The sequence below is a fragment of the Heteronotia binoei genome, chromosome 21 (genome assembly GCF_032191835.1).
Source record: "Heteronotia binoei isolate CCM8104 ecotype False Entrance Well chromosome 21, APGP_CSIRO_Hbin_v1, whole genome shotgun sequence".
NCBI lineage: Eukaryota > Metazoa > Chordata > Lepidosauria > Squamata > Gekkonidae > Heteronotia > Heteronotia binoei.
Window position 1 is genome coordinate 119,237,928 of NC_083243.1, and position 24,525 is coordinate 119,262,452.

The following is a 24,525-nucleotide window of genomic DNA, read 5'->3' on the forward strand; positions in this document are numbered from 1 at the left end:
AAACTATATTTTAAGCATAATTTAAACATTATAAGAGAAAACAGAATGTTACAAACTGAATGTTACTACAGATAATGTAGTCCTCTATGGGAGTAGACCAGGCCTCCAAAAAAGAGGTCTGCCCATGCCTTTCCACTATACTGGTAGACCTGACCTTTGCAGAACAGGTCTAACTCCTCCTTTCCACTAATTGGTAAACCTGGCCTTGGACCATCACCCTGCACTGAGCCTTAGAAAGCATACCAGCACTTGTTGGGGGAGGGGGGACTCTTGTAGGCTACTTTGGGGGGTTTAAAATGAAATATGACAACCAGCATTACAGGTCAAATATAACAGAGGTGGAACAATCACTGCCAGAACCCTGCCTAACCTAACGAACAGGAAATTGCTTAAATGTTATCAACCTGCCCAAACTACTTATTTATTCAAATATTTATATCCCACTTTCCCTTATGACTCAAGGCAGCTTAAAAATCATACTGAAAAACATTATGTGAAAAAAAAAAGTTGGGATGTGCAAAACCCCCGATTTTTTCCAGCTCCATTATAACCTGGGGGGACTATATATATATATATATGCTCTCCCGATGGCTGTGGTGACTACCACATCGGCCACTGGACAACCCCCCAAGCGTTTTAACCTTTCTTCATAGGGAAACTGTTCCAACCCTTTAATCATTCTAGTTGCCCTTTTCTGGACTTTTTCTAATGCTATAATATCTTTTTTGAGGTGTGGTGATCAGTAAACAGTATTCCAAATGAGACCGCACCATCGATTTATACAGGGGCATTATGATACTGGCTGATTTGTTTTCAATTCCCTTCCTAGTAATTCCCAGCATGGCGTTGGCCTTTTTTATTGCAATCGCACATTGTCTTGACATTTTCAGTGAGTTATCTACCACGACCCCAAGATCTCTCTCTTGGTCAGTCTCTTGTATTTGAACTTGTATTTGTAGCTGGGATTCTTGGCCACAATGTGCATTACTTTGCACTTGGCCACACTGAACCTCATCTGCCACATTGACGCCCACTCACCCAGCCTCAACAGATCCCTTTGGAGTGCCTCACAATCCTCTCTGGTTCTCACCACCCTGAACAATTTAGTGTCATCTGCAAACTTGGCCACTTCACTGCTCACTCCCAACTCCAAATCATTTATGAACAAGTTAAAGAGCATGGAACCCAGTACTGAGCCCTGCGGCATCCCACTGCTTACCATCCTCCACTGCGAAGACTGCCCATTTATTCTCACTCTCTGCTTCCTATTAATTAGCCAGTTTTTGTCTTTTTCCTAGATAGAGGCTGCAGAGAGGGGGGAGGAGATGGAAAGTCAGAGGGGCAGATAAAGGGAAGAAGATAGGATTGCCAACTCTGAGCTGCCAGCTAAAATTTTGTGTGCCAGTGCCCCCTAGTGTAGCTTAGAAGGAACATAAGTTAGATGGAGGTGAGAGAGCTGTGACTGACCTAAGGTCATCCAGCTGGCTATATGTGGAGGACTGGGGAATCAAACCTGGTTCTCCAGATTACAGTCTGCCACTCTTAACCACTACATCATACTCTCTCGATGTGATAGATGGATGTGATGTCTGGATTAGTGATCTAATATTTCTGGAAATGCCTTACCATACTCCATTCCCTATCAAACCTACACTTATTTTACTGATTTAACAACATAAAATGTATCAGTTCTAACTCAGCATATAAAACTATTATTTGACATTTATGGAATTTACAGTATAAATGCCTTAATTTCCTATATATACACGTCCGCAAATACACCCAATATATGAAAGAACACTGAAAACTGCTGCACCCTATGCTACCTTAATAGTTCTACCTTAAATTTTGTCATCTGAAAGGCAGGAAAAAATAAAAGTTGAAATTAGAAAACAAATGTTGTGGGATAGAAAACAAATGTACTATTTGGACAGACATGGTCTCATTTAAATATATCAAGCTAAACTTTGTAAAAATAAAAACACTGAACTCTTTTATTGTCAAATACATTACTGCATATTTATTGCTGCCAAATTATTCATATTTAAAGAAGAAATATGTCCTTGGAAATATGTTGTGCACAGTTGACACAGGAATTATCTAATGCTGCAGAAAAGAGATTACAAAAGTAGAAAGCAGCAAAAACAAGATAACACAGAGTAACAATGTTCTTTTTTAAAAAATCACCCTCCTGATCTGTGAGGATAGGGAATATCAGGAAAGTTTTGTTACCTCTGCTGGGGTACAAATGTCTTTCCACTTGTTAATCAGCTTACAAAACATACTGTAAGGTCCAGCTTTGGCTATTTTCCTTAATTTGCCATAGATGGAGAGCTCAGCATATGTCATCCCCATGTCTGCCTGAAATTAAACACATACACACATACAAGAGACAAGACAAAACAAATGAATTTACAGCTGATGTCCTAATTTATACAGAGCTATATTACACAGAATCACGTGTCAGTTCTTCTAGCTCAATACTCTCTATAGGCTTAGGGAGAAAACTTCTTCAAGCCTGCTGTTTAAGAACCTTGCTCTATTTAAAACCCATACTCTTCAATACTTACAGAAGGATGCTCAACAAGATCCCTTGCAGCGTTGAGCAGGCCCATAGCTACTGGGGGGTGGCCTGTGGGGGCCCTGCCCCTGACTTCTGGGCAGCCCCCCCCAATTCAGGGTCCCCGACTTATGGCCTACCCTTGTCTTTGCATGCCCTCCAGCCTCCCCCGTGGCCTCCCTGCGCCATTTAAAGGGCCTGCCAACCACCTGATCACAGGCCCATTAAATCACACAGGGAGGCTGGCAGCTGCTCCTGCCACCCCACCTGCACAACTTAAATTGTGGGGGAGGGAGGGGGCTACCCTCAAGCTGAGGTGGTCAGGTAGGGTTGTCTCCCTGTTTTTTGAAGCCGGCCAAAGAGTTCTCTGACCAGCTCAAGAAGCAGGAATAATGGGTCTCCCAGCTCCACCTCTTTCTCTTTTCGCTCCTGCTCAGCAAGTGGGATGGGAGACAGCAAGAAGCAGTGGTGGTCTCCTCTTCTCACAGCCAGCTAGGGAGTTCTCTGGCCAGCTTCAAGAAGCAGGAACACCAGGCCTGCCAGCCCCACCTCTCTCTGCTCTCCTGCTGGCTGAGCAGGAGGGGGGGGGAAGCAAAAGGCAGAGGGTCCTGTGCTTCTGGCAGCCTGCTGGCTGCAAGAAGCAATTAGATCTGGCCTTCTGGCCCCACCTTTTTAGATCAGAGGGCTGTATAAAAAATTTTAAAAAGCCCTCCGACCTAAAAAAAATCCTGGCTATGCCCTTGGCTTTGAGTCTCGATGCCATCAACATGTAGATGATACACAGCTTTATATTTCTTTATCTAAGCCTCCAAATGCATCCAACTCAACTCTAAATGAATGCTTTGAGGCTGTGGTCTAGTTGCTAAGGCAGAACAAGCTGAAGCTGAACCCAGACAAGATGGAGCTAATGCTGGTTGGGAAGACTTCTGCTTTGGGAGGAACAGATCCACTTGCTTTGGATGGAACTGACATTCACAGAGCAAGTTAAGAGCTCGAGAGTGCATAAAAATCCAGCCTTGCTGTTTGAAAAGCAATGTATGGAGTGCCAGCTCTCTCCTCTGATTTAGCTAATCTGGCCACACTAATCCAGACTTTTGTAACGTCAAGGCTGGACTCCTGTAATACACTCTAAATTGGGATGCCAACACTTACTGCATGGCAGTAGTCATACAGAAGACCAGTTAGTTAGTGGGATAGTTCAGTTAATTTCTTTAAAAGCTGCATTAAATGAATACCTGATTTAAACCAGTATCTTCCATACACAATCCAAGGATCTATTGAACAAAAAATGCACCCTATCAATTAGATATGTGGTTCTCCTAGCTTTGTGAATTCCTAATAACTTCTCTGTGTTACAGACCATGCTAGTAATGTGCAGAAGTTTGCTCTGCAGGGATGACAAAATGATGCCATTGCATCATGTGAGCAGAGGAACATTCTGATATGCACCCAGTGCAGTCTCCAGCATTTGGGAAGACTTGTGCAGCAAATACACTTTTGGAGAAGTATGCAAAACATACTTCTGTGCAGCAGAAATGCTTTTGGAAAAGTATGTGAACTGATTTGCTTATCTAGTGCAGGTTGGAAAGTGAGGCTTCCCTTGCTGTTGATTTTTAAGTGCAAATGTCTACACAACCATATATAAGACTGACAGTGGGTTTCATATTCAGTGCTCTTTTACCTCATCAGTTTGGGCTACTTGTCCTTCCTTCAGTGGCTCTAATTCTGCCGTTGGTGGTGCAGAAAGAATACTGTGTATGAAAAAAGAAATCCATCAGGTTAGGAATGGTTTTAATATCCTACAGAAAGAGAGAGAGAGAGAGCATCCTGGTAGGATAACTTCCTTCCTTCCAGGGCTGAACATATAAAGCTACCTTATATTATGTCTGACCACTGGTTCATTTATTCCAGTGTTGTCTGCTCTAATTAGCAATGGCTCTCCAGGATTACATGCAGAGAAAAGTCTTTCCCAACACATGCAACCAGGTATTACTTAACTGGAGACACCAAGGAATGGACCTGGAATAATCAATATGAAAAGTATTTGCCCTGTCATGGCACTTCACGTGTGTTCATCTGCTTAGTCTGACTCTTGCCAGAAAAGCCTTATTTCCATCACTAAGGGTGTTCCACCTAATGAAAATCCAAAAATGATCAACATAAATATTGTGTATGTAAAGCATATATTGCAAATTATTTTACCAAAAGCTACATCGATAGATGTGATATTTATATCGCAGGTATAAAGGTGAATTTATAAATTTTAACTATTGTTTATTAGATTTCACTCCAGTTCATTTCATAATACAATAATTCATTCAGCATTACACAGCATAGCTGACAAAGGACGGAGGGAGCTCCAGCCAGGGCTGAGGGAGGCCATCTACTCAGCTCCTCATTCCTCTGTTCCTGAGGCATTATAAGAACTCTTGTCTCCAAAACAGGGAGAAAACTCCTGCTAGGGCTGAGGGAGACTAGTTGCTCAGCACTGAAACAACATCTGTTTGGGGAAAAGGATTGTGACTCCCTTGATCCATGTCATGTGAAATTTTTAGTGTTGTCTATTGTATGTCAGTGTTCATTTTTTTAAGTGAGTACTACTGCAAGATGTTTTGGTCCTGAATGTGAGGAAAAGGCAGGATAAAAGATTATAAAATAAATAAAGTTGTATGTAGCTTTGTACAGACACAAAGGAAAATAAGTCATTTTTTAAAAAATTCAAACACTGCATTATACACGTCCCAGTCAATACTCCCTCTAAGCTGTGGAGTCATATGAGCAAAAATTCTGCTTCATGAGCTACTGGCATTAAAGTTATGAGCCACTGCATAAATAGTTTGCTCTGAAGCCATTTTTCCTGAGCTAAGACAAAAAATGTGTGAGCCGGAGGCTAATAAACTGTGAGCTGACTCACACTAATTCAGCTTAGAGAGAACACTGCTCCCAGTACACCTCCGTAATTCAGAAAAACAATCAATCCTAACCACTTTCCAAAGGGCCTCCATGCTATCCAATAGGACTGAAAATGATATTAAACATTCATTCATTTATTAAAGCATATCGAACCTTTCAAGGCAGCTTACAATAACAGTTGAAATATCCAGAGCTAAAAACAAAGATAAAATAAAAAGCCTCAAATCCCTTTCCCTTCATCTCTATTCAAACCCCCTCAAATGCCCTGGTAAACAGGCAGATCTTACAGCACTTCCAGAAGCTCTCCAAGGAGAGGGTCCCTTCATCTCTTTAGGAAGCCCATTTCACAGAGCTGGAGCCATCATGGAAAAGGCTCAGGCTCTGGCTGATGCCAGAAGCATCACTCTAAGTGGTGAGATAGCCAACAAACAGCTGCCTGATGACTATAGCTGGTGCACAGGGACATACGGACATAAATAATCTGAACATTCATCAACAGCTGGGAGCATTCTGTACCCATTTTTAGTCAAATGTTTGCTCGTGTTCACCTGTGCTCTACAATGTAATAACACACACTTTATCCTGGAAAACAAGAACTTCTAGCATGTCATTTTAGTAACCCTCCTCTTCTGTTCTCTTTGTAATTCTTGGTATGAGTCTTTCTGCAACTGAATGTAACAGTGATACAGAATGCATCTGACAAAACAGACTTTGGCTCCTGGAGTTTTACACCATAAAACATTTTGTTAGTCTTTATGGCGCTCTAAGACTCCTTTGTTGTATGGAGCATGTCCAAAGGGCACACATTCACACTGAAACAACCAGCTGGGGGAACATATAAACATATTAATAAATAAACCAATCCTTGATAAGGACAATATTTGCAGCAAACTGGGGAGATCCCACTCAACACTGATTGTACTTTACACTTCTTTCTGTATATCATGATGTCATTTCAACAGAGGTCCAAATGTGCAGGGGGCCTGCTCCCAAGTTTTAAAAATGATATATCATGTTTAGAAAGGACTGTCTTAATTCAGTTGGTCCCCAGACAGGGGTAAGTGATTCCTCACTAGGCAGGGAGACGACACCAGACATAGTCATTTTAAATACATTATACTATTTCTTGTTAGGTGTTCAGAATGCAACTAAAACCATGTTAGATGTCACAACAAGAATCACTATAAGAATCATAGTTCTTCAATACTAAGTAGCATACAGGAGGAGGAAGTGTCCAGATTCTAACTCAGAATATATGCAGGACCAAAGCTTTATACTTTACTTCTCACCTTCTGAGTGCCGTTAGGTGAAAATTTTCAAGACAGTGTTGTATAAAACTTCTCAAGTCATTTTTGCTAATGCCACCAATAGGGTTGATATCCGCACTGGAGCAATCATACTTTGTGAGATATCCTCGAAGACTGAGGGGCATAGAAGAAATTTTTTATTTAATATTCAATTCATCTAAAAAGAGAAGTATGTTGCAGTTGCTCATGAGATGCTGCTCAGTTAAAACAATGCAAACATTGTTAATGTTTTCTGAGAACAAATCCTGCCATCTAAAGCATCACATGACTTCTTTCCTAACTCAGCTGGACTATAGACACTGGCCTTTTCTTGCAGCAGGTCCACTGTTAGTTTGTAAGATGCTCTGGCAACTAACAGAACTTTCAGTCAGCAATTTCTGAAAGCAGTGAAGGAAGCTTTCTGTTAGGCTCTGAGGAAAGCTACCAGACATATGTGTGCAAGCCAAACCCTTGCCTGCACCTAAAGGTTCTCAGAACCATAACCTTCTAAGAAACTGTATTATACAGTACATTCAGCCTTCTCATTTCTCAGAGACTTCCAGGGAAGAAGAATTCACAGTTAACTACTCTAGAGACAATGAAAAAAACCACAGCATCCCTTGGGTGCCCTATCCCATCCACCATATACACCCAAACCTCAGCATCCAAGTTTTACAGGGTTTGTTTGCTATCTCTGCAAATAGGTGCAGATAAAGCTAGATTTTGTTTATCCAAATATTCAGCCAATTTATTCAGTGTAATGTGCCAGCAATTTTTAAAATTAGATACATGAAATCAATTGAGAAGACCCTAGGTATGTCACACATGCACACAAAGTATTCCTCAATCTACTACATGTATCTGACCAGGCACTACATACCACACAGACTGAAACATTTAACCAAGCAAATAAGATTAGAATGAAGTGTACAATGCCCAAGTCTCTGTGCCCAAGTCTTGACTGCTGCAGTACAGAGATGAAAGATTTTTCTGAATTCCTAAACATCATCTGAAACACTACACAGGGAAAGATGAGAAAATGGAACAATTATCTTTGATAGTGAGAATGCTACTAATCCCATGCTTAAACACAACAGTATTTTCATTTCTGCCAGCATTTCAGATATTTGCACAAACCGGTTGACAGTTTCATTCCTCATACCCAAGAATTTTAAGATACACACACCTTTCATCCACATTAGACGATCCAAGCACTAGCAGTCCACCAGGTATTCCACGAGTCCAAAGACATAGCTGTGCAAACAGGTAGGCAAACACCATTCTTATTCTAGCCTAGAAATTAAGTTCAGAAACAAGATTTTCATAAAATGAAAATGACAGACTATATCAGATGTGTAGAAAGATTTCAACGGTGTCCATTAAGAACATTATGGAAATAAGTAACAGCAATTTGTCAATCAGAGACTTCTTAAAATTGTTACCAGAACAGCAGTCAAATAGTTAATTCTCCCTTCCCTATTAAGAAAGCCAACAGATGTTGTCAAGAGACATATAGCATTAAACTACAACAAGAAACATTGATTTTGAGTTTTAAGACAGAGAAATCAGAGTTCAATATCCATCTCTGCATTGCTCATACTGTACGAAATCCCTACACAGGGAACCTTAAGTAAACCAGCAGCTCCTTCTCTGTCAGAGAGAAAAAGTATTTTTCCTCCTGGAACAAGAGTAAGAAAATCAGACTTTTATATTATTGTACCTGCACATTCTGTAGGGCCAGATTTTCCCGGCTGCTGCCTCCACACATGTAGTATTGGGGCAATCGTCCCATCACTGCACTGAAAACCCCCCAAACAGCCTTCACAACTCCATCTATGTTTATGTTTATATGATAACTGGGAAGAGAAGAACATATTAGTTCTAATGAACAGTAACTGTCTTTGCATCCTCATGACTTAGCCCAGATGTTTGTCATTGGTCTTTTTCCTAAAAGGATTAAAGACTCTCTCTTTTGTAGCACATTAGTGTTGAACATATGGTTTAGAATACAGTTGCACAACATCCTTAGTAAAAATATGCAATATCCACATTCTCTAGCCTTGCCATCATCTTTACAAAAGCCACTGTGTTTTTGCCTCCAGCTCAGATCTACAAAAGACCTTCAGAACTCTCTCTCTAATACATTTTTGTTTTGTTTAGAAAGTGTCAGAGGCACACTGGTAACTCAGCCCACCAGTGTCAGAGGCACACTGGTAACTCAGTCTGTCAAATCCTTAATTGGATGGTTTGGATGCCATATTTCCCTTGTCCTTTTCACCGCCTAGATTTTAAGAGTTGTAAAAGGCACTACCTCCTTGTTACCATCCTCATACACATGCCACCCAAAAGCTATATTCTATTTGTTGGAAATATGTATCTGTTTTGTATGTCCTTTGCAATGTTCTAAAGTTCCAGTCATTATAGGGTTAACACTGTACCTGATTCCCTATTGTCTGCATGACCTGGGAAGAAGATACCGATTGCTGTCAATCAAGGTCAAGAAGCAGGAAAACCTGTTTGGTCAGTTAGTCAGGTGACTTCCTTTGTTCAGGCAGAGAGCTCAAGAAGGAGGAAGTGGTCTTCCATTAAGCATGTGGTCCTCTAGTGTGAGGATGTAGTTCTTTAGTGTTTGTTATTTTCATCTCCCAGTACCCTTTCCCTGTAGTAATAAATATGTTTTTGCTTTTTCATGTTAAATGCCTCTCAATGATTATTTGATCCAGTGATCCATTGCACTGTTTGAGTTAAAGAAACAGAATTTCAAACAGAATTGCCTAACACTGTTTTGGACATTCACATATACCTGTGCATTGTCCACATGCAACAGCCCCCAAGAAGTATGATGATGGCATATGATAGTGCATGTATTTAGGGAAATGAGACATCTGTAGATATTACTACTTTGGAGTAGAGTGCTGCCACAGGGGAGAGTAGTGCTAACTTGCAAAAAGGCAAGGAAGTAGCTAGCAAGGGGGAAAGCTGTTCCAAGTCATACAGTATCATAACAGAAGATGCAGAGCCAGGATTGGAAGGCTCCCTGGAACCCTTAAAGTCTGTTCTATGGGGCCCTGAAAGGTACAGATCAGTTTATTTCTATAGGAGTGTGTGGTTTGGGGCCTTACTTACTCTACCATCTTACAGAATCCTAGAACTATTGGGCTGAAATGGACAGTAACCTTGTCTGAATCTTTAAAAGCTGGACCCTAAAAATCCAGATCAAGTAGTAACAAACCAGGGATATCACTCTGGGGTTGAGAGGGGTGAGAAAAGATACTAGTGATTCACAGCAAGATTCACAGCAAGGTACAAAGACTTGAAGTTTTATATGCTAAAAATTAAATTAGTATTTTAATTAAATTAATGCATATATTTTAAGAGAGTTTTTTGTGGTCCTTTGGATACCTCATGACAACCAGAAAAATAGATGATTCTGAGCAAAAACTGTTGGATGAAATACTGAGGTAAGGGAGGGATTCCAGCTGTAAATGGCACTCCTGTGGCAAGCATCAGTCTGTCAAATCCTTAATTACACAAAATTTTAAAACCCCAGTATGGATACTGCAACATACAATGAAGGCAAAAATCACAATTATGAGAACACTACTCAATGGAATATAAATGCATGTCTCAGGCAATCCAGTATGACCAGTTTTGCATAGCAACCCTACAAACATCACAGTCCAGTAGGGGTGATATACGTTTGGAAGCAGCCTTCTATATCAGGGATACTCAGGATTTTTGAATCTGTCAGTACCTTTGGAATTCTAACACAGAATGGTGGATGCAACCACAAAATGGCTGCTGAGGGAGGCAGAAGAACACCACCCCCAGAGGATGTCCAAATGCAAGGGATAGGAGGGATAATGCAAGGATGTCCAAATTCAAAGGAGAAGAGGAGTAATTTAAAAATAGATTTGGAAAAAGGAGTGAGAGAGAACAAAACTAAACTGGTACTGACAAAGCAACATAATTTTAATTTGCACAGCCAATCAGATCTCCAATGCACCATCAGAAGCTATTATGGGCAACAGGCCCACTTGGCTCAACTCACTTTCTGAAAACACATGGTGGGCACCAGATAAAGTGGTGGCAGGTGCCATAGAGGCTAAGAGAACCATGTTGGGGACATACCTGTTCTATGTGAATGGCTGAGGTAAATGTGCATTCGAATGAATATCCACAAGTACCATCACTTTTTAAATGCAACTAATCACTTGCAATTTAAGTTGGACTGAGGTTCATAAGCTTTCCTTCACACTATGTATTTTAAAACGTGATTATTTCCATACCTGCCTATTTCTTCAGCCAAAGATTTGGCTCTGTCATATGTATCCTGAGAAGAGTTTTCACTAGCCATGTAGCAAGTTGTCAGGATGCGTCTGCAAAATTCCCGAGGATCCTTTGGTGTATAGGCTTCATCATTCACTATCTTGCGCACATCACTCAGTACACCTTGATCTGAAGAGAGCAAGAAAGGAAGAAGAAAAGAAAGAAGAGATAAGCTGAATAAATACATCTTTTAATGGCCGACTTTGAAAGGAGTTTGCATCTTTCAAACTATTTCACAAAATTATACAACTCTGTGCTGGAGTAAAATTATAACTTCAGCTTATTTATGCAGTTGAGTTTACAAAACAAGACATCAAATGTAGAGATGAAAGACCATTTTCTCTTAAATATGCCTGTCCAATGGACTTAGAAGCTTGTAAATCTGCTTAGGATGGCATGGTGTTTGTTTCATTTGGGGGGGAAATTACAAGATTCTGTTCTCTAGCAGTTCTTAATCATGTAATTTAAATGTGTTCCAGTGCATGGATTGACTGTCATTTAGGTTTTGTATAAGATATTAAACTAAAATTAAACCTTAGAGAATTCAGAAAAATATTCTGATTACCAAAAACAAAGCTTGGACCCTACATAGCACCCATAGAAGTCTTGAGTTAAGCACAGTTCCATTCATGCTCTGACTTTATGCCAGAACTGATTACATAAACAGCATTCTTTGAGGAAACATTAATGCTCCAGCCAACACAATCGACAGCTGACTCATAGGTGGAACTTCTGCTTGTACTGCCAGTTGCACAAATACAAATTTATTTCAGGATGCAAGGTCAAGTGACTGTGGTGCTTTAATAATAAATTTCCATTTGTGCAATGGGGATGTGTAAGTGGAACAATGTCTTAGGACCAGTGTTCCCTCTAAGCTGAGTTAAGGCAAGCTAGCTCACTGTTTTTTAGAATCCAGCTCACACATTTTTTTCTCATAGCTCAGGAAAAATGGCCTCAGAGCAAACTAATTTATGCACTAAGTCACAACTTTAATGCCTGTAGCTCACAAAGTAGAATTTTTGCTCACAAGATCCCACAACTTAGAGGGAGCATTGCTTAGGACCCAAACCATCAATAATTTTTTTGTCTCAACAAACTTAAATTCAACTCAATAGTCAGGCACATGATTAAAACACTCCCACCAAAGTCTATGGGACTTTAAATAATGTGTAACTTTGGCTGGACTGGACACCATTTTCCCATGTCATTTGAAGAAGAATTCTATACTTAAAATGAAACCTAAAGTAATACTATGCTCAGGGCTTTTTTTGTAGAAAAAGCCCAGCAGGAACTCATTTGCAATATTAGGTTACACCCCCTAACACCAAGCCACCCAGAACTGCATTCCTATGTGTTCCAGCTCAAAAAAAGCCCAGACTATGCTGTTTCAAAATAAAGTTAGAATGCGTGGAAGAGCGGTTTTAAAATGCTTTCAACAGATGGCATGCTTTATTTATATTTGTCCTGATCCAACTAAAATTAGTCATGACAAAAACAAGGTGAAAGCACTGGGGCTTAAGTTAGCTGCAAAAAAAATTGTCATTGGCTGCAATAGCACTGATGTTAGCTGACTCAGAACCATTATTCTTTAACATTGGAAATCTTGTAAAAGCGCTTTCCAAAACTAAATTTCTTATTGGTCTTTCAGGATACATAACACCCAGAAATAATCTTGAAATAATTTCTTGCAAATAATATCGCTCTTATGCATTAGTTTGTAATTTCCCCTAAGTTTTAGACTATGGACAGAATCAGTGTTAGGAATTAAAATATCAAACCCCAAGGAAGAGTTCTTGTGTGACCTAAAAGCTCCAATACCTGCTTCTTATCACTTCAGAAACTGTATTTTTTAAAATTGTCCCACAGGCCCTAAATCAAATTACACAATGTTAAGGTATATATTGTACTTTGTTTCAGTGACCACTGGGTCTCTTGAATGCTTACCAATAGTGATACATTGAGAACATCAGCAATGGAAGGTAAACTTTCATAAAACACAGCTTGCCAGCCACTACTGATCAGCCCCTGTAGAGCATGTCTGTAAAATAATACTGGAGGGTGTTTAGTTCATAAAGAGCTACGGTGAGGTCCAACATGCCTAATCCATGCCACAGAGAAACCAAGCATGCATCCCTAGAATATGCCCCAGGGCATTTTTCAGCATATAAAAGCTGATGTGGGTGTATGAAAGAGCAATGCATGATGCTGGAATTTACAGCTAATCCTTGGCAGTCTCGCTATTCAGGCACACTTACTTCCATTCCATACTGCGGAACAAACCTGCAGACACATTGAGTACACAATGCAGGCTGTAGCAGAACTGTCCACACCACCACTAAGCGGTAAGAGAAATCCTCCCTTAACAGATACAGCAAGAGGGGAAAAACATTGTTAGGAACCAAGTGTCTTCTCTCTTCAAAAACCAAATCTTTATGTTTCTTCAGCACTCATTATGGTTTTAAGACACTCTTCTCATGTGGTGAAAGCTTCAGTGTATCTCCTGCCTGGAACATCTCACCAGTCCGAGATAACAAGGGGGTTGTGATGTGCATCCCTAATAACCTGTTATACTGGGGAAGACTATTTGATTGCAATAGCTCTGCCTTGTGTAAGGCATGTGGTTTAGTCATGCTGCTTGCTCACTAAGAGTTTTCCCTAAGAGTTTACTCACTTGCCCCTGGTACTGCAGATTCTGATACAGTAACTAGGCATTCTTCAAGTAAACAAATCTGCACTGTGATACCTCATCCAGTCTGACCTTGCTTATATCTGGCTGCAAGTGTCACTTCATCACATCACCAATTTATTTTAAAGCCTTCACTCAGTATTAGAATTATGTGCACACTATCTCCCATAACTTTAGAGCCCCACCTGAGGATCCTGAACTAAGAGTGGGTCATGAAGCCTGAGAAAGCAGATCCCAGGCTGCTGCAGTTTTACTGATTTGTGCTTTAAAAAAAAAAAAAAAGTGAGTCACATAGCAAATACATTTGGTCTTCTGGTGCACTATAACAAAAAGGATGGGAACCACATCTTTAGAACACACAGTCTTCAGCAAGTCAATGCCAGTGTAGCTAAATATTAATCCCATTCCCAGAGCATGAACTAGAACTGCTTTACAGCATCCTTACAAGGTAATTCCTCTGCCCTTACTGTTGCTGATAAACATGGCCATGGCAGATTTTTCCCAATAGCCTCCCCTAAATCATGCAGTCTACAGAATGCCATTAATGGGGATCAGTTCAAGAAGATCAAATTATGAAGAAGCTTCTTTCACAGGGAGAAACTGCCTCTATAAATACCCGATTTGTTGCTGTTTTCAAAAGGAAGACAGTAACAAGGTATAAGAAATGATTCCTATCAGCATCATTAGTACTAAAAATATGATGCTTAAAATTTAGGTGATCGGACATCCTTCTTACCTGTTTACTACGCCTTAAGTAGTCCCAAAGCCAGCAAGCAGGGCCGAGGCTGAAAAGTAACAAAGTGATATTTCAAAGTAGTAAGTATAGATTGTGCAGGATTTTTTTCTCTGGAATTCACAGAGAGGCATTAGCTATGCAATGCTTTCCATTTATACTGTGCCCGCCATGCTTGCTACTTATAGTTATTTACTCTGGAGGAAAAATTTCCACTTGCTAAAGACAACAGCTAAAGACTGCTTCATATGCAATATGTGTATTTTGGTTCTGATATTGTAAGTGCACTGCATTCATTAGTTATGTATAAAATGAAGTTTTTCCTGTTTAAGTGCATGCAAAAAGCAAGTACAAAGAAAACATTCAGGGTCCCCCTTCGCATTTGGGAAAGAAAAAAAAAGACATTTTTTTTAAAAAATAAAAATCCTGGCATTCTTCATGACTAAAACAAATTGAAAATATCTGAGGCAGGAAGAATATAAAGCATCACAAAAGATGAAACCTTAAGACTACAGTCCACTTCATTTATCCACAAAAAAGAATTTGCACTGTTACATTAGAAAAGCACAATCTGATGTTAGCTAGACAGCAGTTCCTAAGCACACTAAACTAAGCAGGGGAGCACATGACACATGAGATGAACAAAGCAGGAGTCAAGTACACCTTTAAGACCAACCAAAGCATTCAATGGGTGACCTCAAGGAACTTCAAGAACTGCAAAGGAACTTCAAGAACAGAATGGAGAGAGAAACCGCTGAATTACAAATTATTATGAAACTTGGAACAAACACCTGCCCAGGACTGAACAGGGATATTGGTTTTTTATCTCATTACAGATGCTAAACCCACTCTCAGTGAGTATAGCTATACATCCATAGTATTCCAATGTGTTTCTCTTTTAGAATTATGTATCAGTATAATTATTTGTATTGAAACGCTCAAAATAGGGATATTGGCTGTATATCTCATTACATATGCGTTACCCATTTTCACTATATTTTATTGTATTCCTTTTTCCTATGGCAAACTAGAATTATGTTTACATGTTAAAAAGTAAATTAGTTGGACAAGAACATCACTGTCCGAAGTATTTCTCTTTTAGCTGTATTGACACACTCAAACAGGGACTTTGGTTGCTTATCCCATTACATATATTGAACCCATCTCCCATTGTGATTGACAGACAATCTCACATTTTGACATACTACTGTTTTGTTGCTTTCGCATGCTCATGCTACTCAGATCAAAGGTTTGCTCAATTTGTTAATTTTACTACTCTGTCATTGTACCATTTTATATTCTAAACCACTGCCTACCAGATAATTTTACTTCACTGTCGTTGGTTCTTAAATCTGTACCATGTTGAATTCTGGGCCACTGCCTAACAGCTATGTATGGCTTTGCTCACAGTTCTGGATTCCTCGTCTGATGAAGTGTGCTTAAGAGCACATGAAAGCTTATGTTCTAAATAAAAATTGGTTGGTCTTAAAGGTGAAACTTGACTCCTGCTTTGTTCAACTGCTTCAGACCAACATGGCTGCCCACTTGGATCTATCTACATAGTTTGAGATGGTATAGATTAACAATAGATGCGTTATATGGGACTTTGCCTTGCAGTTTCCCTCTACAGGCAGTCTCCTTCCCATTAGTAAAAGAATTCACACCTGTAATAAAATAGTTTCAAGCAATAGCAGGTAAGTGACTAACTATGGACAGTGGAAATGTGCCCTGTGTGTAAGGCAGAAACTGTTCCAAATCAATTTATATATTATTTTTGGAAAGTAACCTTCTAGACTAATTTAGGAAAAAATTGGAAACAAGATCATTTTGGGTTAATCTCTAATTGTGATAATAAACCTAGTTAATGGGCAGGAATAAACAAAACCTCCCAATGCTTATTTACCTCTTGAACTACCAGTCTTTGACATCATCCGAGATGCTTCATTCTATTGACAAACTTATTAAAATGCATTATAATATCTCTCTCGGCTTGACTTCGCGAACGAAGATTTAAGAAGGGCGCAGTAGTCCACGTCTGCTGCAGGCTCGCTGGTGGCTGACAAGACCAATGCGGGACAGGCAGATCCGGCCACAGTGGCTGCAGGGAAAAGTCTGATTTGGGGTTGGTGCTGTAGCAGTGCGATTCTTCCTCAATCTCCTTTTGTCCTCAAGACCAGCTATGCGTGCGTTCTCAAAGGAAGAGACAGCCAGGTGGATGGTATGCCTCCATGCTTTGCGATCTGAGGCTAGGTCAGACCACTGGTGATGGTTGATGCGACAGGTGCCAAGGGATTTCTTCAAGGAGTCCTTGTACCTCTTCTTTGGTGCCCCTCTATTTCAATGGCCGGTAGAAAGTTCGCCATACAGAGCAATCTTGGGAGGGCGGTGGTTTTCCATCCTAGAAATATGCCCTGCCCAGCGCAGCTGCGTCTTCAACAGCAGTGCCTCGATGCTGGTAACCTCCGCCCGCTTGAGAACTTCAGTGTTGGTCACAAAGTCACTCCAGTGGATGTTGAGGATGGTGCGAAGGCAGCGCTGATGAAAGCGCTCAAGGAGTCGCAGGTGATGATGGTATAAAACCCACGATTTGGAGCCATAGATGAGGGTTGTCATCACAACCGCTTTGTAAACATTGATCTTTGTGCCTTTTTTCAGATGCTTGTTGCTCCACACTCTTTTGTGCAGTCGGCCAAATGCACGGTTTGCCTTTGCCAGCCTGTTGTCAATCTCCTTGTCGATCTTGGCATCTGAGGAGATGATGCACCCCAGGTAGCTGAACTGCTGGACTGTCTTCAGAACTGATTCACCCACAGTGATGCAGGGAGGGTGATAATCTTCCTGGGGTGCAGGCTGGTGGAGAACTTCTGTCTTCTTCAGACTAACTTCTAGGCCGAATAGCTTGGCAGCCTCTGCAAAGCAGGACGTCATATGCTGCAAAGCTGATACCGAGTGGGAGACGAGTGCAGCATCATCAGCAAACAGTAGCTCTCGGATAAGTTTTTCCATATCCTTGGAGTGAGCCTTTAGTCACCTCAGGTTGAACAGGCTGCCATCGGTGCAATAGCAGATGTAGACACCATCGTCATCATCTAGATCTACTGCGGCTCTTTGAAGCATCATGCTAAAGAAGATCGTAAAGAGAGTTGGCGCGAGAACGCAGCCTTGCTTTACACCTGTGCCTATTGGGAAGGGCTCCGAGAGGTCGTTGCAGTGTCTGACTTGGCCTCGCTGGTCTTCATGTAGCTGGATGATCATGCTGAAGAACCTTGGGGGACATCCTAAACGTTCCAAGATTTGCCACAGGCCTTTCCTGCTAACGGTATCGAAAGCTTTGGTAAGGTCGACAAAAGTCACATATAGACCCTTGTTCTGTTCCCTGCATTTCTCTTGGAGCTGCCTGAGAACAAATACCATGTCGGTGGTGCTCCTGTTAGCTCTGAAGCCGCACTGGCTCTCTGGGAGGAGTTCTTCTGCAATGGTGGGCACCAGTCTGTTCAGGAGTATTCTGGCAAGGATTTTGCCTGCGATGGAGAGCAGGGTTATCCCCCGGTAGTTGGAGCAGTCTGACTTTCCCCCTTTGTTCTTGTATAGAGTGATGATGATTGCATTGCGAAAGTCCTGTGGTAATTTGCCTTGTTCCCAGCAGGTGACAAGTACTTTGTGAAGTGTGCTATGTAGTACTGTGCCCCCATGCTTCCAGATCTCTGGTGGGATTCCATCAACTCGCACTGCCTTGCCACTTTTCAGTTGCTTGATGGCTTTAACAGTCTCTTCTAGGGTGGGGATCTCATCCAACTCTGTTTTCACTGGTTGAAGTGGGGTGAGGTGGATTGCTGAATCTTGAACTACGCGGTTGGCACTGAAGAGAACCTGAAAATACTCCGATCACCGGTTCAGTATGGATGCCTTGTCTGTGAGGAGCACTTGGCCGTCTGCACTACGCAAGGGACTCTGAGCTTGATATGATGGGCCATATACTGCCTTCAGGGCTTCGTAGAACCCTCTTAAATCACCAGTGTCTGCACACAGCTGGGTTCTCTCTGCAAGCTTGGTCCACCACTCGTTCTGAATGTCTCGAAGCTTGCGCTGGAGGTTGCTACATGCAGCGCGAAAGATTGCTTTTTTCCCGTAACAGGAGGGCTGAGCAAGATGTGCTTGGTAGGCAGATCTCTTTTTCGCTAGTAATTCTTGGATCTCTTGATGGTTCTCGTCAAACCAGTCCTTGTTCTTCCTTGTGGAGAACCCGAGGACTTCTTCAGAGATCAACAGGATGGTAGTTTTTAGGTGTTCCCAGAGTGCTTCTGGAAAAGGGTCTGTGGGGCAACTTGGGTCCTCAATTCTTGACTGGAGTTTTGCCTGGAAGGCTGACTGAAGGCTGCCAACCTGAAGCTTCCTCCGAGGGATACCTCCTCTCCTGGGTGTGGGTTTAAAGTGAAGACGGAGATTGCAGTGTACAAGACGATGATCCGTATGACATTCCGCACTGGGCATTACTCGGGTGTGTAAGACATCTCGAAGGTCTCTCTGGCGCACCAGAATGTAGTCAATAAGGTGCCAGTGCTTGGACCGTGGGTGCATCCAGGTTGTCTTCAGGCTGTTCTTCTGCTGAAAGATAGTGTTGGTGATGGTGAGCTGGTGCTCCATGCAGAATTCTAGCAGGAGGCGCCCGTTATCATTGCTGTTGCCAATGCCGTGTTTGCCAAGCACTCCTTTCCAGGCTTCCGAGTCTTTACCTACTCTGGCATTGAAGTCGCCAAGGATGATCACCTTGTCCTCTGTAGGGGTCTTCCGTACGAGGTTGCATAGATCAGCATAGAACTTGTTCTTTTCTGCAGGATCTGCTTGAAGGGTTGGGGCATACACACTGAAGAGTGTTGCATGCTGCTTGTTTTGAAGTGGGAGGCGCATGGACATGATGCGATCTGAGTGACCTGTTGGCAGGTTTTCGAGTTTGGAGGCAATGGAGTTCCTGACCATGAAGCCAACGCCAGAAAGGCGGCTCTCAGCCTTTGACTTACCCGACCAGTAGAGGGTATAGCCAGCACCATGTTCTTGAAGACTACCTTCCTCAGGGAAACGGACCTCACTGAAAGCTGCTATGTCAATATTCAACCTGAGAAGTTCGTGGGCAACTAGAGCAGAGCGTCGTTCAGGGTGACCACTGTCTACTGTGTCAAGCATGGTTCTGATGTTCCAACACGCAAGCTTTAGTCTTTGCACACTTTGTAAGGCAGGTGCATGCCTTTTCTTTGTTGTTATTTTTTGACCGCAAGTAAGGATGCCCGTTGACCGCGGCTAGCCAACTGGGGTGGGGGAGACGAGCTTTGTTTAGGCCACCTTTTCTAGGCCCCTCTCCATATGGAGCAAGCAGTGCTGTCCCTAGATAAGGCTGCTGGGTCGTTCAGGGTGCTGCCGAAAAATGCTTTCGTCTCCGGGTCAGCATCAGGCGACCAATACCCTGAACCGCCTACATGCAGGATCAGGACTGCGGCTTCCAGTGGCATCTTCCACCTGCCGTTTTGCCCCTTGCCCATCACTGCAGGACTTGGTGTGTTGTGGGTTGTGGATGTGGATATGCCCTTCAGGCTGCGCAGAGGAATTTTTAGGTGTGCGCAGTACTGGCTCCACCCTTTCACCTTGGGGTCATCTGCCATGGCCCAGTAAGCCGGGACGCCGGCAGCAAGTCCTCCAGGTGGTAGGTGTTACATTAACGAGCTCTATCTGCCCGGGTTTGATGTTAGAGTTTTCCTTCTCTTGGCTGGCGAGGTTGGTGAGCCCAGCCTGCCCATCCGGTTATACCGCCGGACATTCGGTCGCACCATGACGTGGCAAACTCTGTGAGAAACGGGGGGGACCAGCGGGAAGGTGTTGCCATGGATGCAGTAATGCAGGAGAGGCCATTGCAGTGACCATCTGCCAGGCATAGCTGAACAGTGACCACGCGGCGTTCACTACACCGGGAAAGGAGAGGCTATGTATTGCGCATACACTTTCCCTGGGGGGGGCAGGATACCCAAGAGGGAGCCCACCTCTCCCCCCCACATTATAATATATTAGTCAGGTTATTTGATTGAGTCTAATCAATTCTATATATGGGTGTCAAACTCCCAGCCCATGGGCCACACCCGGCCCACCCAGAGCTTTAATCAGGCCCCCGGGGCTCTTTTCTCCTCCCCCTCCCCCTCCTGTCCTCACTCTTTGAAGCTCCCATACTGCAGAAGACATTTCAGCTTCTTCTGCCTTGTCTTTGCTGGCTTCTAGGCTTGCAAAGCTGCAAGGAAAACACGGAATTGATTTCCCATTGAGATCTATGCACCCACAGATTTTAAAGGGAAATCCATTCCGAGTTTTCCTTGCAACTTTGTGCTGCAATGTACTAAGACTGGCCTAAGGCTGCATTTTGCAGCTTTTTGCCGCATTTATGGCCAGTTGAAACTCCTTGAAAATAAAGGGTTACTCCTTTGAGCCAGCTTGTCTCTGATGAATGAACTGCTGCCTAATGAGTACTCTAACCTGGGAGCCCACATCCAAAGGGGAATATTATACTAGAGAGAGCCATTGCCAATCTGAGTAGGCCGGAGGGGGGGAGAAGCTTGCAATACCTAACCATTTCACATTTTCCCAGGCTCAGAGCACTTTATATTTTTAGTTTCAGCTGCTATCTTTGTGCTTTTTCTTCATATTTTATTTTTAAAAATGCATTGTCAAATCTCAGTACTCCCCCACCTTTCTATTTTAAACAACATGTCACAAGAGTTTTAAACTTGTTTGTATTTTAAGTTAAAATAATGTCTTTAATTGTGTTTATCTGTATCCTTTATGAAGTTTATATCTCCACTATCTGCCAAAACATTGTATGACACACATGGCTCGGTCCCACAAAGTCCCATGTGTGTCAAATCTGGCCCTCCTGAGTTCAACACCCCTGCCCTATAAGATTAAATAGAATGAAGTTACATAAAATAAAAGGAAATAGATCAGGAGTTTTAGAGCTCCTGTTTATCCTTTTCTAAAGAATTAAAAATACAATTTGGGACAAAATTACATTAGCAAATTGTTTATGGTTTAGTAAATATAGTTATAGCAAATATATTTATAGTTAACAAATATAGAATTAATGCTCTCACAAGAAAATGTGACAATCCTGATTGGGCAAAACATACCCTAGAATCATAGAGTTGGAAGGGACCTCCAGGGTCATCTAGTCCAACCCCCTGCACAATGCAGGAAACTCACAAATACCTCCCCCTAAATTCACAGGATCTTCATTGCTGTCAGATGGCCATCTAGCCTCTGTTTAAAAACCTCCAAGGAAGGAGAGCCCACCACCTCCCAAGAGAGCCTGTTCCAATGAGGAACCGCTCTAACAGTCAGGAAGTTCTTCCTAATGTTGAGATGGAAACTCTTTTGATTTAATTTCAACCCATTCGTTCTGGTCCCACCTTCTGAGGTCACAGTAAAGAATTCCACATCCTTCTCTATATGACAGCCCTTCAAGTACTTGATGATGGTGATCATATAACCTCTCAGCCGCCTTCTCTCCAGGCTAAACATGCCCAGCTCCTTCAACCTTTCTTCACAGGACTTGGTCTCCAGACCCCTCACCATCTTTGTCACCCTCCTCTGGACCTGTTCCTGCTTGTTTATACCCCCTTAAGAGAGAATGTGTCCACATAGCACAAAAATAATATAAGACCTGGACCACTATTTGCTAATAATCTCTACCATTTTATGAAAAGAGGGCACCAATAATAGCACTGAAAAAAATATAGTGTGGATAGCAACAAACATGGCTGTCTTCAATAGCTTTTGGTTGAGGACAGTGATGGCTTTTACCATGGCTGGCTCCCTCTCCTTTTCCCCTTCTTTTCTTTTCTCTTGGCGTCTTCCCTACCCTGCCTGCAAAGCTGCAACACAGTCCAACACTAACTTAAAATCTGACTTATGGACACTGGGAACTGTTTTTAAAATCATATGTTTATATTGTATTTTATTTACTGTTGTATACTGCCCAGAGCCCTGTGAACTTAGGGACTGGGTGATCCATACATTTGATTTATTTATAAACAAACAAATAAATAAATATTAGCAATCCAGTGAATGGCATAGGAGCACTTGAAGCAAAAGCATTGCAGAAACTAAACTAGATGTACCATGTTCTAATATGCATGCCATAGAGAGAGCAGACAATGATGCACAAAACCCCTGGCACTGATGCCACAAGAAGATTCCTAGGACATACTCTCATTGCTTACACTAATTCATTATATAACTGGGGGGACACAGAAGTATTACACAAAGATATGAGGTCCACAGCACCCAGCAGTTCCCAATTCAGCCTTTCAACTAAGTGGTATAGCTAGGACCTCTGTCCCCCATGTTAGAGGCAAAGAGCTGTTCACAGACTGCTTCAGTAGCTGTGAGAGAATAAGTCTGCCCATATTATAACAGCTGTAAGAAGAAATGTATGGGTGCTCATTGCCCAGTTTTTACTACTTGCTTACTGACTATGGTGCCTCCCACGGGATTCCCTGAGGCCAAAGGGCTGGGTCTTGTGATAACTGAGTGGTGCAGAAAGATTTGTTCCTGTTATTATAGGCAAAAAGAACATTATTATAGGCCCTCTTGCTCTGCTGTCTTGCCTTACATAGCATGCTACAGAAGCAGTTGGGAAGCATGTCTGTTCACTGCATAACATCTACAGCAGGGGATAAGAATGGGCTGCCTGTTGCCAAATTTCCACCTACCTGATCTCTTCCTCTGGACTATGATACCTCCACTGAATTGGCTCACTTGTAGGTGTGCTTATGTTGTCAGACCATGAGAGAGCAAAATTTACTTTTATCCTGCAATAAGGAATTGCTTTGCTTGCCTAAACAACATAAAATTGAGAAAACATAAGGAACAGCAGGATTTATCCATAGAAGTATTCTTAGGTCTTCATTTACTCTGGAATCCACCATATCATTAAATTCTTTAGTTTTGGTTTTATAACGAGTCCTACCACATACCTAGTTAAATACATGAACAAAGATATGACAAAATACAGACAAGAAATTCTTACTGCTAAATTTCGAGATGATATTTCTGCCCTGTAACTTCGGACATCTTCCAAGTCAAGTGTGGCAACCAAGACCTCCTGAGAAAAACAGAAGTATCAGTACTGAGTTTTTAAAAAACTTTTTGCTAGGATTTGTCTCTATTGGCAGTGGTGTTGCTCCTAGCACATTTTTAACATGGAAGCAGACCCACTGCTCAGTCTATCACATTTTTTCTCCTGCCCTTCAAGAAGTTCAGGACAGAGTACATTGGTTCATTCCCCATTTCATCTTCACATCAACAGTGAGAAGCATGTTAGGCTGAGAGACAGCAACTGGCCCAAAGTCATTCAGTGAGCTTCATGACTGAGCAGGGACCTGGACCTGGGTTTCACCAGCCAAAATTCAGCACTAGCCACTACACCACCCTGCCTCTCATTGATGGTGGCCACAGGATAACTAAAGTTCCCATTATACACTAGCCCTAATAAGGAGTCATGTTCTTTTAAAAATCTCTAGTATTCTCTAATATAATACCCATGTATATCCATTACCACATCATCCAAAGAAAACTGAAGTCCTTGAGCAACAGTAGCTCCATTCATACAGATCATTGCGCAACCATCATAATACAGGCGATCACCATCACAGCCCTTCTGATTAGCCAAGATATATATCCCACCGTTCTATAAAACAGTATCAAACATACATCAAAACACATGCATTGCAGATTGAATAGTATCTATCTATTGCCATTTTATTGTAAGAGAGCTGCCTTTTGACTGAAAATTAAGTATTATGGCTAAATTTTAATAAGTCTTGAAAACACAGTTCTTGAGACCTATGCCAATATACTCAGTAGCAGCAAGCTCAAAAACTCATCACTAATATTTTGGATTGTATGGTTCCAACATTTCGGCAAGCATTTTGGCAAGATCTAAAAGTAAAATTACATGCTCTCACCTACAGGTGTGCTTCAG

The 24,525-nt window shown here is 41.9% G+C and overlaps 1 protein-coding gene across 3 annotated transcripts in view; it reads right to left on the reverse strand.

Moving 5' to 3' along the window:
* The window catches only part of NADSYN1 (NAD synthetase 1), an 83,950-nt gene that overhangs the window by 35,212 nt on the left and 24,213 nt on the right, over positions 1-24,525 (reverse strand). For 2 of the 3 annotated variants that reach the window (XM_060261525.1, XM_060261524.1), the window contains 11 exons: positions 24,100-24,231; positions 23,572-23,646; positions 23,255-23,379; positions 14,511-14,559; positions 13,344-13,446; positions 11,049-11,217; positions 8,480-8,615; positions 7,946-8,052; positions 6,763-6,894; positions 4,242-4,311; positions 2,233-2,361 (listed from right to left, as the gene is read on the reverse strand). In XM_060261525.1, the coding sequence (XP_060117508.1) occupies positions 2,233-2,361; positions 4,242-4,311; positions 6,763-6,894; positions 7,946-8,052; positions 8,480-8,615; positions 11,049-11,217; positions 13,344-13,446; positions 14,511-14,559; positions 23,255-23,379; positions 23,572-23,646; positions 24,100-24,231 (1,227 nt within the window). The remainder of the gene's footprint in view (positions 1-2,232; positions 2,362-4,241; positions 4,312-6,762; positions 6,895-7,945; positions 8,053-8,479; positions 8,616-11,048; positions 11,218-13,343; positions 13,447-14,510; positions 14,560-23,254; positions 23,380-23,571; positions 23,647-24,099; positions 24,232-24,525) is intronic. The other variant, XM_060261526.1, reaches the window with a different exon arrangement.